Genomic DNA, 16,307 nt, shown 5'->3' with positions numbered 1-16,307 from the left:
ATGTAACATACTGTTTCCACTCACATGTATTCCTTGTTACAAAGTGCTTTCCACCTCATTCCATGGGTGTATTCACATACAGGGAGGGAAACCAATATGGCCGCTACGTCCGGACATGCGTCCCCACGTGACCGGAAGTGACGTATCTCTGAACTGGGAATGGCGTTCCGACGCGGTGCGCCACGTGCGTCGTGACTTCATCAGGGTAACCGCCCCCCAGAGCCATAATGTGTTTATATAGGGAATAGTCAACACACTATTCCCAATTAGAGGGCGGGCTCCCGGCGGCCATTTTACCGGAGCCCGCACAGCTAACCTCATTAAAGGGAGATATTCCTATAATAGCTTCTCAATCTAAGACTTTATTAAGAACCACTACTTCCATTTCATATTTATTCATAATCTTATGGAATACTCCTCTTAAAAATACAAATAAAATACATTGAACTATTTATTAATATTATATTAAAAACCCGCATATTACCCCACTTTATTAATTATAAATCCATCTCATTATTGTTATTAAAGGGACAGAGGAAATAATTCTAAATTAGACTCAACATTAATGTATATATACAGATACTCAGATCTGATTTAAATAAACCCATCCTTTAGTAGAAAAAAAAAATATATATATATACATATAATATACATATATACCCATATAAATACATAACAAACCATATCTTTAAAAAATTGATGTTTAATAGAAATAAAAGTTTTAAAAAACATATTACACCTGACCTTATATAGCTACTCTATATTCTCACTTAAAAATCTAAAAAAAAAAGAGGAATTTTAATAAATCCAATATCTTATCTATATAGATCCATTGTTAATATAATTGCACAACACCTTACCATGTCAAGACATATACCTTATATGGAGAAATATAATTCCCATATATATTCCAATTTGTAATAATCATGTGAATAAACCCATGGTCCGAGTTTACAAAAAACCTTATAACATATGTCGTATACAGACCATAAATAAATCTCTACAGTATAACAGAAATATATTAAAATGAATACGCACAGTCTAAAAATCCATAATATCATATATATATCCATAGCCACTACACCTCCCTCCTTGACTACTAAAATAATATCTCTTACAATAATTCCAACTAAACGCCATTCCCAGTTCAGAGATACGTCACTTCCGGTCACGTGGGGACGCATGTCCGGACGTAGCGGCCATGTTGGTTTCCCTCCCTGTATGTGAATACACCCATGGAATGAGGTGGAAAGCGCTTTGTAACAAGGAATACATGTGAGTGGAAACAGTATGTTACATTGAGTGTTTTAATAAACGGTATTATACTATGGGAAGTTCTGTTTGTGTCCTATATGACGTTTGAGAGGAGGTGGAGTGACGTTTGAGAGGAGGTGGAGTGGAAGTCCTGTGATCCCTTGCTGAGCTGCCTGGAGTAAAGGATTGCCTTTGAGGAGAATTTTTGCCTTGTGGCCCTGTGTGGGTCGAGGTGGGGAGGTGAGCAGGCATTGCTACCATTGGAGGATTCCTTTTGAGCACTAGAAGTGAAGATCACTGAGTTTTTTCACATTATATGCATGGAGTTTTGTGTTTATTTTAGACACAGTGTTTTTATGTATTTATCACATAATTTAGTGGATTTAATATATAATATTATTTTTACTCTGATATATAGTTTACCACAGAATTTATGAATCACGTATTTATTTGATGAAGAATCACAGTTTATTTATTTCAATTCATAGGTTTGTCACAATTCATCACGGATAGTTACACTTTCATTATTTATTATTTATGAATTAGTATGATTATGAATGTCGATTCCATATCACTGATTTATTTGAGGATTAATTAAGGGAATATCAATTGTTATCTTTATTTTTTATCACGTATTTATATATTATGAGGTATTTATGGTCAGTTTATGTATGAGTTATTTATTTATTTAAGTTATCTCACCGATAGACATATTATATTTTTTATCACTGTATGGTATTTATTATTATAGGTTCAGATGGTATTTATGATGTATATATAGGGTTTATTTTTTTGGTATCTTTTAGCGCTTCACTATTTAGTATGTGAAATTCATAGTTTTGCATTTTTACAGCATTGGGTTTTCAGCTCTCTGCATTACATCTACTACAAACAAAGGAAGTCCATGCTGGAAGATGTCCCGCTACTAGGTCTGAACAGGGAGCAGATAGTTAAATAACACCCACAAATTTTACTGACTGTGGATCCGGTTCTGATTGAAGACTGAATGGTTAAAGTGGAATTCAAGGCCAGAACTAACTAAGCTTAAAACTGTTCCCATCCCCCTTCTAACTCCTACTCTAATTATGATATAGAAGGAAGATGTATATCTCTTAGATTGCAAGCTCTAATGAGCAGGGCCCTCTGTATTCATTTGTATTGTAATTGTCTGCCCTTATGTTGTAAAGTGCTACTTAAACTGTTGGCGCTGTATAAATCCTGTATTATAATAATAATATACTCACTTATTCTCACACACTCCAGTCCAGTCACAATATTAGGCTTATTATGGGGTATCTCTTGTCATGTATCCCTCCTCTCCCTTTAACTGGCAGCTGGGATCTGATTACATGTGCAGACCGGAACACCCTGCGAATAGGCAAATATATGCATCTTCCTTCTACAGGGTGGTTAGTAAGGAAGCTAGAAGGGCGGAGGGAGCAGGGAATTCCACTTTAACCACTTTCCCGCCGCCCTATAGTAGAACCACTGCTACAGGGTGTCAGGACTGCACAAAATAATGCATATACGTGATTATACATTTCTGGGAAGGGGGCGCATGCCGCCATTGGTCGCTAGGGATGTTAATCACCAGGTCCCTGCCGGAGATTCCCCACCAGCACCCGGCAATTGCCCAGTAAAGCTGACAGGGGAGAGACCTGTGTGTAAACAACATTAAGGACATGCTGCTGTGTATTTCTCAGTACAGCAGAGAAATACACAACAGCGTGTTTCCCTAGTAAAACAGCACACACAGTAAAACAGCACACAGTTATTATTATTATTATCATACAGGATTTATATAGCGCCAACAGTTGTTTGTGGAGCGCTTTACAAAATGAAGGTGGATATTACAGATACAATACAATTTGGTACAAAATGGCCTGGTTAGGAAGGGTGATCAAGTAACGCAGCGCTGTACTGCAGAAAATGGCCTGGTTAGGAAGGGGGATATATCCTCTGGAGGACAAGTGGTTAAGTATCTGCATTCAAGGCTACCACATACGCAACAATATAAATTTTTTGGCCTGGTGGGTAAATGCCCTCCGGCCCTCCAGCTCAATTCTACCCTGTTCCTGACTAATAAAAAAATAGAATACTATAGTCTTATCAGTTTGAAAATGCAATCCATAATTAACAAAAAACGAAAAAAACAGTCAACACAAGGCAAAATTAAACCTATTTTATGTATTACTTTGATTTTACAAAATGATCACACGCAGATTAGTGTTTTGGGTTGCCTATTAATGCTTTGTTTTGTGCTTGAGCCCAAGTCTACAAGTGTTTAGTCTGAGAACTTACTTGTAAAGGCTGCTTATGACAAAATAAATAATGTCAGCCTGAAAAAAGTCACCTGCTAAATGTGCTTGCTTTCCTTTTTAACGCTTGTGCAGGCTGAAGTGTAATTTAAAAAAAGGACAATTTCATGTGAAAAGTATGGCATAACCTGACCTTGCACTGAAGTAAATAAACATCTTGCAAACAGGATGTAGTAAAAAACTATATTGTACCACTACCTCTCACCTCATCACTCATATCCTTTTACAGAAATGTCAAAGTCCAATAAAATAAAATCCTCTAAAATAGTATTTACTTTCCTTTTACTGTAGTAGACAATAAAGAAAACATTTTTGTGTAATAAAATGAAAATCCCATTTAAGAAATACTTCAGTCTGGTAATTTTTTATTTTCTTATAAACGTAGCGGACTTAAAAGGAATCTAAGTGATGTTAAGGGATACTTTAATTTACTAGACCAGCATCAACAGTGTCCTGACCAGTGGAATTTCATTTGTATTTTTGCTATCGGGGTATTGTGTATTATAAATAAACAGAACCTAAAAGGTCAGAATAGATTGATAGGTATAGAAGAAAACACATCCAGGATTGAAGTAGCTACTGTTACTACAGACCTTGTAGAGGTGATGATAGTACATGTACTCTTTCAGCTTTGTAAAGTGCCTGAAATGTGCAATAAACACTGTACACTATGTACACTGGAATTCCAGTCACAAGGAAGCTGATTTCACAGGATACACAGGGTCTATCAAAAACAACTGTTAAATTAAGTACACACAAAACATCTTTATAAATGTCAAATATTGTATGAAAATAGTACAAACAAAATTGTGTAAAATATATAAATACCCTTCTTTTACAACACTGTATTTATTATTGGTGGAAGAAGAGCATATATATATATATATATATATATATATATATATATATATATATATATATATATACTATTTGATACTATTTTCATTCAATATTTGCCATTTAGAAAGATATTTTGTATTGATATACACACAGTACTCCTCCCTGTCGGAGAAGCTCGGCAATCACCGGGCACCCCTGAGTAATCAACGTTTGGGACTCAGTGATTGACAGCCGTGAATGGCGGTGCGGGTAGGGCGCGCACATGCCCCGCACACGACTCCAGCCTGGAAAGACAAAATCACGTATCTATATACATGATTTTGTGCACCCGTGCCGCCCTGTAGCAGTATTTCTGAATAAGGCGGTCGGGAAGTTGGTAATATCTGGTAAGGTGTTTACATGAGTATACAGTAGCCGTGCACAACCATTCACTTGTATGGTAGACTGTATGTAGCACCCGTGGCTCATCAAGTTCAGCAAAATGCCTAGAATTTTACACAAATCATATTTTGAGCCTTTCATCATCCATGTGCATGAGGCCTAAATCATCTGTACAAACCATAGGTCCATGGAAACTTTTTTTTTAAAACTTAGTTCCACTTGTTTGAGAAAACATCTATGTGTAGGTTAGTGCAAGTTATTGCAAAAGTAAACTATGATGTATTCATTTCAGTCTCTAGAACATATGCGATTTCACATTAAAATAAATCTTGTTTTGTCATATGTGATAGCAGATGGTATAGCAAATCCCAAAGTAAAATAAATATATTGTTCAGACCAAGGTTTTACATATATTAGGATACCAGTTAATCATTTCTTTTGACATGTCCTCATATAGTTCATACATTCACACTTCCATCAGGCACTGCGGTTTCGAACCACTGCCTCTTAAATGATAACATAGCACATATGTTGCCTGTAAGTCTACCAGTTCAAGTTCTTATTTATATTGCTCCATCAACTCCTGTGATGCTGTACAACAGATATTAAAATGGAGTACAGATAGTAAAATACTGTATATATATATATATATATATATATATATATATATATATATATTCCAAAGTCTAATGCATAAAGCTGTGTAACAAATAACATGTGAAAGGGTTGTGTCTCTATAACCAATAAATTGGAGGTATAGGAAGTAGAAACAAAAGGAGAGGTTGGTGAGTATAGTTTATATGTGATGACAGTGTGTACCTTGCCAGGTAGGCAAACAATAATTAACCTATGATGTAAAGGAATAATTTAGGGTTAGAGACCATGGCTGGATCTAGGGGGGTGCCGGGGTGGGCTATGCTGACCCAGATTTTAGTTGTGCCCCCCAAAATCCAAAGCTATCTGTGTGGGGAGGAGGAGCTCTGCTGCCTTTTGTGACCCCTGCCCTCGACCCTACTGACCCCTGTGCTCTGCCCTGCTGACCCCTGTACACTGTCCTGCTGACCTCCCATTCTATGCCCCCCCTGACATTTTTTATTGCACTCCCACAACAGACAGGCTAGATCCGGCCCTGTTGGAGACCCTGGAATGGTATGTGAGAGAGAATCCCAGAGAAGTATGTGAGAAGTCCTAGATGTAAAGAAATTGACTAGAATGGAGGACAGGAGAATGTCATGTAAATTGCAGAGGTTGCATTTGGGATGCAATATGGAAATAACCAAGGAATGTATGGCGTGGCTAGGATGTAAAATGATTTGTATTTTGTTGGGTAAATGTTTGAATTGGATTCAACCAGTGCCAGCCAAGAGTAAAAATAACAGAGAAAAACAGCAATGGCAGAGGGAGATGAAATAAGCAGCTAAACAAAGGATAGACAAATCACATGGCCAAGTCCATGGGTAAAGATGGAAAAGGGTAGGGTTCCAAGAGCTGATCTTGAAGTACATCAATAGACACAGAATAAGAAGCGGAATATTGTGGGAACGTGAGATGCTGAGCATGCACAACAGTAATGCCACATGCACATCTCATGGCCAGGGGCGGACTGACAACTCATGGGGCCCCCGGGCAATAGGGGATCATGGGGCCCCTGTGTCCTTGCTCAAACTCAAAAAAACCTATGAAAAAGGTACCAGGGGCATCTCATGGGGCCCCCTACTGACCCCGGGCCCAAATGGTCAGTCCGCCCCTGCTCATGGCTCTTATAAGCATTTGTGCTAATGCTCATAATGCTCCACTATTGACACCCTCAGGAAACCTACCCGGAGCAATGACTTGCAGCTGCTGCTTGAGTGCATGCAGTGAAAAAATGACTGGAAGGAAGCTGCAATAGATCAACAGTGTTGATCTGCGACAAAGGATAAAAAAAGGTTGAAAACAAGTTTTTTATTTACAATCATGATGAATGTTTATGATGCTTTAGTTAGGATTTACATCTACTTTGACTAGTCAGAGTGCATTTCAAAGCAAAACTGTTTTTTTCTAGTTTGGGACAGAATGAGGAAGGATTAGCTCTCATATTGGGTTTTACTGCTATCCGGGGCTTTGTTAGAAGATTTTCCCTCACTTCCTGTCTTGCTGAGAACAGTTTCACAAGACTGGAAATTAAGGAAAATCTGCATCAATGACACAGACAGAAATATAAACCTGACAGAGGTTCCAGCCTTCTCCAAAATATTCTCACTGCCGGTTTGGTATAATGTTATCAGCAGGACAGGAATTGACAGTAAATATTTTTAACAGAGCCCTAAATAACTGAAAAGTTCTAATCCTTCCCCAAGCTATCAAAAAAAAAAAAGTTTAGGCTGGACATACAAGGACCTTGAATATGCTTCTGCCATCTGTCCTTTCTTGATAAGCCCATGTCCACACATGTAGCTACAGATATTTTAGAATAACCTCCAGCACTCCAGTGTGGTGCTTAGTGGTGTGTAAGCTGTCACTCCTAAACATTTCTGGTATATGAACACACCATGCTTTGCTGCCCTCTTAGGACTGGGGAAGTCCCAATACACATAGCACTATAAAAACAAAAAGAGGGCACACCAGCCTAGTGCATTATCTTCATATAGCATTTATTAATACAATAAAAGCAAATATTATACTCACAAAAACCAGTATATCCAACACAACAAACACTTCACTCCTGCGCTTGGAAAGGACTCAGTAGACCCAATAGGAATGTTCTGGAATTTTCTGGAATATGCACTGCTTGCTGCCCTCAACAGACTGGGGTGGTCCGAATACACTGGATACAAATGGAGAAACAGAAAAAGGGCGCACCGACCTAGTGCATTATCGTTTAAAATAATTTATTAAAGAAACAAAAATAGGTATCATACTCACAATGGACATAATAACACAGGCATGTCAAACTGAAAAAGGTGTATGATCCAAACAACATCTGAGTCCATACAATGGAACCCTGGATGATCAACTGGCTAACGCGTTTCGAGGACACAACCTGGCTCTGAGGAAGAGGTTGTGTCCTCGAAACGCGTTAGCCAGTTGGTTCAGTTTGACATGCCTGTGTTATTATGTCCATTGTGAGTATGATACCTATTTTTGTTTCTTTAATAAATTATTTTAAACGATAATGCACTAGGTTGGTGGGCCCTCTTTCTGTTTCTCCATTTAAAAACCAGTATATATTAGGACATTAATACAATCCAACACTAAAAATGCCAGGTCCACTGCATATTTTCTTTGTCATGGAAAGTAGCTACCCCCAGTAAGTTGCGTTTCAAGGGGAATCCCCTCTTTATCAGAGCCATAAATACACATGTAGCTGATAGAGTCCTGGCCTGTGTATCAGAGCTAGCATTACCAACTATTTCAATCATGACCAGCACAAACAGCTGTGTCTAGGTAGTGTTTGGTAAAATGTAACAAATAGTTATAAACTGTAGTTATCTGCCGCTGTTAAAGTAATTGATTACAAAGTATCTATTTTTGCAGCACACAAGAGTTGCTGAAGAGACCATGTAAAGTACTGAAAGAATAGTTATAGTGTCACTAAACCCACATCATAAAAAAAAACTATCAATACATGCCATATTACATGCAGTTCATCATCACTCAGTCACTATGGGATTAGTTTTCTGTATTCTGCAAAAATCCTGGTTGATCCTGCTGTTCTCTATTTCCCCCTTCTCTCCATGTCCCCACTGCAGTTGGGGATTTTGAAAAGCAGTGTTGGGAGCTACTGGGAAAGGGGAGCGTTTACAGCCAGATCCAGAAAGGAAGGATTGGTGGATTGGTAGAAGAGGAGGCCGGAAGTAATGTTTTGGACATGAGCACTGAGGAAGCCCTATTGGAGGGTGCAACGTGTCTAGGGGGGAGGAGATGAGCCTGTGACATCATACTGCAGCTATCTTGCTAGCAGAGTAGTGAGCAGGTTGAGGATTGGTTTTATACACGTGCGCTATATACATTGTCTTGTAAGTGTAATTTTAATGGTGGGGATTTAATTCATTTTATATGGAGAGCACTATGTTTTGGCCTTTCTGTTGTATGGGATATATACTGATTGGTCTCTGAGTGGAAGCTGCAGAGGAGGGTGAAAGTCACCTGAAGAAGAAGTGAGGCCCTGGGCCAGACAGTTCAGATGAGCTTGCATTAATATATCAGGGTTTTCACCTGGTGTGGTGGAGGTGCTCTACATTTTGAAAGAAGAAGTGAAGATGTATGCATTCACAAGGTAGGTGCTTTATTTGATATTTCAGAAGGATTTTTTCCTTGAACTTTTTTCTATTTTTGGACTTTTATTATTTTAGATATATATGCACAATATTTCTTACACTGTATGTGTAGTGGGGATTTATTTATGCTGCACTGCACTTACACTTGAATTAATATCTATTTTTACATGTGATTATCGCCAGTGTCTTTAGCCGGTAGCAAAAATCACTGTGTTCTCCCAGCAGGGACGGCTCCCCATGCTCCCCTGCCGGGAGATGACTGTGTTAATTGGAGAATCGAGATATTTTCTTTCCTACATCATCTATGCCTATCTTAAGCAGGGACGGCTCCCCATGCTCCCCCGCCAGAAGATGACTGTGTTGATTAGGGAATCAAGCTATTTTCTTTCCAGCATCATCTATGCCTATCTTAAGCTGGGTACACACCGTTCAGGCCATGTGTACAGCTGTCTTTCCAACAGAAGCCGGTCTAAAGGACATGCTCTCTGCTTTTTTTTTTGTTCAGCTTGCTGAGTTGAACAAAAAAATCTGAAAGTGTGTACCAGGCTTAAGTCTCAGTATGATCTTTTGAACTGGAGATGTGTACATTGGATGACAGGTTAGAAACAGATTTCCTGAAGTACTGTTAACTTAGGTCTCAGTACTTATCTTTTCAAAGTCCACTGTTTTTCATAGAATTTAGAACTACTGTACATCACCTGTACATCTGTAGTGATAGTCTTTCTCTAAAATCACCAATTCAATTCTTTCAATTCAACACCTTGTTTTATGAATTGCTGCCCATTTCTATACTAAAAAGATATAAATTTGTTCTGATCGTGCAATGAACACTCTATGAGATCAGGCTAATCTGATAGAAATGCAGCCTTCTGCGGGTTCAATGAATGCACAGCTTGAAAGACATAATAAATAATCTTACCCACTACTTTTGGCAGCTTTTGCCTACGCAAGGGAATCCGAGGCAGTTTCATGCTGATTCGACTGAAACGTCCACAGAAGCGTCGAGGGGGCTTTTTGTTTGCAACTTTCTCTCGATTTTCACTGTATAGCAAGGATAAGCAAAAATGTAGAATGTTTCAAGTTTATGGAATTCAATAAATCATGATGTATTCAATTCACTTTTGAAAAACAAATCAGTACACTATTTATAAAGAATCACTACACATAAAACATTTTTTTTCCACAGATATAAAGTCATAACTTTTGACATTTCACATTGTAATAATGCTTTGAAGCTGTGTATGATTTATTCTTTTTCTGCCAACAGCCATTTTGTATTATAGGATGGGAAATCAGTAGTATGTAGCAAAAGGTTTCCCTATCATTACCACTTTATCTGTTGTAAGTGATGCTTTCAGCTCCATAAGACAAATTGGTCCATATAATCATTTTACTTCCACAAACCATAAAATGCAAAACTTGATACAGGTTTATCCATAAAAAAGAAGAGATAACATTATACATTTTGAATAACAGACGATCTTGGATATTTTACATAAGATATTATATATAAAATCAATTTATTAAAGTAAGCACATAATACACTTTAACAACATACTAAAAAGACTGCTAACCCTACATGCTCCAGTAAAATCATATGAAGAGTGCTCCATAAAAGCACTGTATAGCAGCACAGGGCAGCACATGGCTTCAGGATTGTGTATAAAGGAGAAGTGCCATGATGTAATTTATAAAGTTATAGGCATGTCCTATGACTCCAGCTTCCACGTTTAGACTTCTTAGCTCCAACTGCTTCTACAGATCACTACAATAGTGATCTAGTGCTCTCTGCTAAAAGTAAGAAATAGGTCACTATTATAGGCTATCAGTTGCTGCAGGGATGCATGAGGGAACTGGATCAGGTCTTACATGACCTGATTCAGACCACTCTGAAGAAAAATCATGTCAGATGCTCTGATTAACATTTTTTATTACAGCAAAAATGTATGCAAAAAAAAAAATCTTCCCTGTGTTTTTGGGAAGTCACATGGAAAGGGGATAATGCACAGCCAGTCAGCAAGAACTGGAGGAGACATCTCAAAAGGCAGTATCCTGAAAATCACCAGTTTCTCCCAAAACGCAAACTTTAATTTTAATACCATTTCAAGAAATAACAATTGCAAATCTGCAAGACCTGAGTACAAGGGTATTGCGTTGTGCAACACTGAATATGTCAGAGAATGAGTATACAGCATATTTAGCAAGTTGACCAATACTGCTGTACCCAATACATGTACTGTATAAGAAAAAGGTGTATACATATACAGTATGACCAAAAATCATCTGTTGCACTGTAGAAAGAATGATAAAGAAATATTTAGATACAATTACAAATTGTTAGTCCAATGTCCACAGGCAGTAAAATCAGTGGAGATCACAAGAATCAAATCAACACAAAGGAGTTGGTAGTATTTCCAAATCAATGGATACATGATCTGTGATGATTCTATTTGTTTCTGCACAAAACATTTATTTGCCTGATTTTGTTTGTACAACTGGAATAATGGCTCATTTATAAAGCTGTGTATTCATTCTGTTATGTAGCATTGTTTTTGAATGGCCTTCAAGCATGCAATCTTCAGAATATTTGATTGCCTCTTTGTATAGCTACAGACCATGTATGACATTACATAAAACCGAAAAGACCTGACAAACAAAAGCAGCTAATAAATTCTATCCATGGATGGATGGATTAAGCGCTGAACAGATACATCATGCGGACTGGGGTGGCCTGCATAGGAGTGCCTAAAGGGTTGAGAGTACAAGGAAATTATATTAGTGTTTTTTCTCCTCTATCTGTTCCCATATCAGTGAAATGATTGCTTATTGCTATAAATTGTTTATCTTTTTTTCCCCAGCCAGTAACCCATGCTTGAGGCAGTACACTAAGCCAATATCAAGGCCATAATCTCTTCTGTTATGGAATCATATTATTCATCATTCATAGAAAATGATTGCAAGGAGTGGCCTTTTGCCTATGTTAGCATTCAAGCATGTTGTCATAACATTAATGCATGAGTCCCTTCACTCACCCCATCTCTCTGTAATGTCTCATGCTCACAGGAAATTGATGTTTTGTCATCTTGAACAGAATGGATGAACAAACTTAATTTATTTGATTTGCAGCTCAGGTTAGATAGCTGTCCATGTATTATCACATTGTTCAAGGTTGATCTCCAGCCAAAACTTTCTTTTTAGACTTGCGTAGAATGGGGAAAGACCCTCTCTCAGGTTCTTCCACTGCAAAGGTTTCCTTTTACTTCCAATTCTAGTGATAACACTAGAAGGAGAAATTTGTTTTCTTAGTAACGTAATAAAAAGCTAGAACCCCAAAAGCATTTTATTGCTTATAGAAAATGCTTTCCCTCACTTCCTTTGTGCTAAAAACACTGTCATTGGGAAGAAATTTTCCTAACCAGATCTCAGGCAGCAACAAAACCTCATAGAGGTTCTAATGCTTCCCTACTACACTGCTCAAGAAAATTAAAGGAACACTTTGAAAACACATCATATCTCAATGGGGGAAAATATCGTGCTGGATATCTATACTGATATGGACTGGGTAATGTGTTAGGAACGTAAGGATGCCCCATTGTTTGATGGAAATGAAAATGATCAACCTACAGAGGACTAAATTCAAAGACACCCCTGAAAATCAAAGTGAAAAAATTATACAGCAGGCTAGTCCATTTTGCTGAAATTTAATTGTAGCAACTCAAAATGGTACTCAGTAGTTTGTATGGCCCCCATGTGCTTGTATGTATGCCTGACAATGTCGGGTCAGGCTCCTAATGAGACGACGGATGGTGTCCTGGGGTATTTCCTCCCAGATCTGGACCAAGGCATCACTGAGCTCCTGGACAGTCTGAGGTGCAACCTGGTGTAGTCGGATGGACCAAAACATGATATCCCAGAGGTGTTCTATTGGATTTAGGTCAGGCGAGCATGGGGGCCACCATTCAAAGGTATTCAATTCCTTCATCCTCCAGGAACTGCCTGCATACTCTCACCACAAGAGCCCGGGCATTGTCGTGCAGCAGGAGGAACCCAGGACCCACTGTACCAGCGTAGGATCTGACAATGGGTTCGATGTTACAGGCAGCATCACAGTCTCCACGGCTTCTACAGACCCTTGAATGTCTGTCACATGTGCTCAGGGTGAACCTGCTCTCATCTGTGAAAAGCACAGGGCACCATTGGCAGACCTGCCGATTCTGGTGTTCAATGACAAATGCCAATCGAGCTCTATGGTGCCAGGCAGTGAGCACAGGGCCCACTAGAGGACATCGGGCCCTCAGGCCTCCTGCATGAAGTCTGTTCTGATTGTTTGTTCAGAGACATTCACACCAGTGGCCTGCTGGAGGTCATTTTGTAGGGCTCTGGTAGTGCTCATCCTATTCTTCATTGCACAAAGGAGCAGATTCTGGTCCTGCTGATGGATTAAGGACCTTTTATGGCCCTGTCCAGCTCTCCTAGAGTAACTGCATGTCTCCTGGAATCTCCTCCATGCTCTTGAGACTGTGTTGGGAGACACAGCAAACCTTCTGGCAAAGGTACGTATTGATGTGCTATCCTGGAGGAGTTAGACTGCCTGTGCAACCTCTGTAGGGTCCAGGTATCGCCTCATGCTACCAGTAGTTACACTGACCCTAGCCAAATGCAAAACTAGTGAAAAATAGTCAGATAAGATGAGTACAGAAAAAAATGTCAGTGGCCTCCACTGGTAAAACCATTCCTGTATTTGGGGCTGTCTCATTGTTGCCCATCTAGTGCACCTGTTGTTAATTTCATTAACACCAAAGCAGCTGAAACTGATTAACAACCCCCTCTGCTACTTAACTGACCAGATTAATATCCCAGGAGTTTAAATGACTTGATGCTATACTTTGATTAAAAAGTGTTCCTTTAATTTTTTGGAGCAGTGTATATCCAATAATAAACATTTGGATTGACATGTATCATTCTCAGCTGCCACCAACTTGATCTGGAAAAGACCATCCATATACAATCATGGCCAAGCCTGATGCACACTAGTCAACACTTATACTGAACATCTGTTTGAAATGCAGAGTTTCTGAGCTGGTCTGAGATGAAAGGATCTCAAGCCAATAATTATTTATAACATAAACTTGTCAACTTTAAATGTTTTTAAAGATTTTCTTAAAAATTACATAAAGGATGATACTTTTACTTTGTTGCAGAACATTTATTTACACCTACTGATGTAGATGCATGTTACAAATCCACCAAAATATTTAATAGTGTAGTGTCCACAACAAATATTTATTCTCATAGGAAACAATAAATGTGTTGGTTCCTTGAGCAATCAATGTGAAATATAAACTTACTCAGCTGATTCTTCTTTCTTTCGGCAGACGCAGCAGCAGCACAGCAATGACAGCAGGAGAATCAACAGCAATATCACAAGGACCCCTGCGCCTATCACCCCCATTCTCTGATTGGCTTCTGAAAAGAAAACACCATATAACAATACCAGTTATTGACATCATAACTACTCAGCATCTGCTACATTTTTCAGTACAATAAAGGGCATATGAACACAACTGCTGCAGTGGTTGCTACTTATGAAATTAACACTTTTTATTAAAATATTGATATATAGACTACAATCTCAGATATGCAGTACATGTATCCATATTCTGTATTTATACCAAAAAATATACTGATTATATCAGTAACATCATGATAAAGTCCCTATCTGATATGTGCAGCAGGGCAGGTTAGTTCCTCGAGTGCATATTGGGCCACCTCCAGCTAATGGTACATCCTTGACACCCAGTAGTACATGGTACATTCACTTATAAGCATTTTGGTTACAGCCTTGCCATCCTCAGCAGAAACCTAGTATGGTAAGAATGTTCCTAGAGATGATGACGGTAGTGGTGTTGGGGGGGGGGGGGGGAGGTTGGGCAGTACTGCTTTGAGTTTTAAGGTTTTAGCTGCTGCAGGCCATCCCTTCTTGTCCCTTGAGAAAGGCTTATAGAAAACGCTAATTAGCATTAGGGTAGGTTGAAATTAATTTGGATCCCCTTCTAACATCCTTTCCCGCACACTCCCCCCCCCCCCCGATCCCCTGTTGTGACAGCAAGTGGGGGATCTTCTCTCCACACTCACTGCCACAATTTAAAAAACACAAGCTCTGTCCACTCAGTCGCGTCATTAATTCATAGTTCTGTGAATCAGAGAGTGTTCTAGGTAGTTTATTGATGCTTCCTGTCAGTGTGTAACTGCCTGATTGTACGAGAAACAAGCAAACAACCTCCAATGAAAAGTTTGCAAGAGTCCTGCATTGCACCCGTGATCTGCTGATCGCGGGTGCAATGCTTGGCAGATTCCTATTAAAAAAAAATAAATTCACATTTGTTTTACCTGGAAAAAGATGTACATTTTTTTTTTTTACAAAGGTGAACTTATCCTTTAATGTCAAATTAAATGTAAAAGTTAAAAAAAAAAAATCAATCATGCCTCCAAAGTATGTGGTGCCAGTATATGGTGTCATTGACACTGCCTATAAAAATTGTACTGTTCTGTAACACCACATGCAGCTTAGGGGTTGATTTACTAAAACTGGTGAGTGCAAAATCGGGTGCTGCTCTGCATAGAAACCAATCAGCTTCCAGGGTTTTTGTTTTGTCAAAGCTTATTTGAAAAAGCTGAATTTAGAAGCTGATTGGCTACCATGTTCAGCTGTACTAGATTTCAGATGGATCACTAGATTGCACTGGTTTTAGCAAATCACCCCCTTAGAGCAGGGGTGGGCAACTGTGGCCCTCCAGCTGTTGTAGAACTACAAGTCCCATGAGGCATTGCAAAACTGACAGTTACAAGCATGACTCCCAAAGGCAGAGGCATGATGGGACTTGTAGTTCACCAACAGCTGGAGGGCCACAGTTGCCCACCCCTGCCTTAGAGTCATCTCCCCAGTATGTGTTTTCCAATGTCATCCTCAAAGTCACAATAAAAGGACCCTCTCCCAACATCACTATATATTTCTTTTTTTTTTGCATTAAATGTCCCCCCACGGCAGTGTCTGGTTCTGCCTGTCATTTTTTTCACAATAGGTTGCCTAATAACTTTGAAAATGCACAAAATTTTGAATCAAAATTTACCCATATACATCTTAATAGTTATCTCTGCAAAGTGCAGGTTTTGTGAATTTGTTTAATTTGCTAGTTGAAACCAGGCAGATTTGCCCATCCCTACTGTACTGTATCTATGGAGTTACAGTTTTGTC

General features: G+C 38.8%; 1 protein-coding gene across 1 annotated transcript in view; it reads right to left on the bottom strand.

The window, feature by feature from the left end:
* SCARF2 (scavenger receptor class F member 2) overlaps positions 1–16,307 on the bottom strand; it is a 328,350-nt gene that overhangs the window by 62,025 nt on the left and 250,018 nt on the right. The window contains exons 8-9 of the mRNA XM_089686660.1: positions 14,401–14,518; positions 9,972–10,093 (exon numbers count right to left, since the gene is read on the bottom strand). Of these exons, the coding sequence (XP_089542786.1) occupies positions 9,972–10,093; positions 14,401–14,518 (240 nt within the window). The remainder of the gene's footprint in view (positions 1–9,971; positions 10,094–14,400; positions 14,519–16,307) is intronic.

This window comes from Staurois parvus, unplaced genomic scaffold (genome assembly GCF_062004578.1).
Source record: "Staurois parvus isolate SC_StPar_1 unplaced genomic scaffold, SC_StPar_1.0 ptg000404l, whole genome shotgun sequence".
Lineage (NCBI taxonomy): Eukaryota > Metazoa > Chordata > Amphibia > Anura > Ranidae > Staurois > Staurois parvus.
The sequence above is the reverse complement of the archived record's forward strand: the minus strand, read 5'-3'. Positions and strand labels throughout refer to the sequence as shown.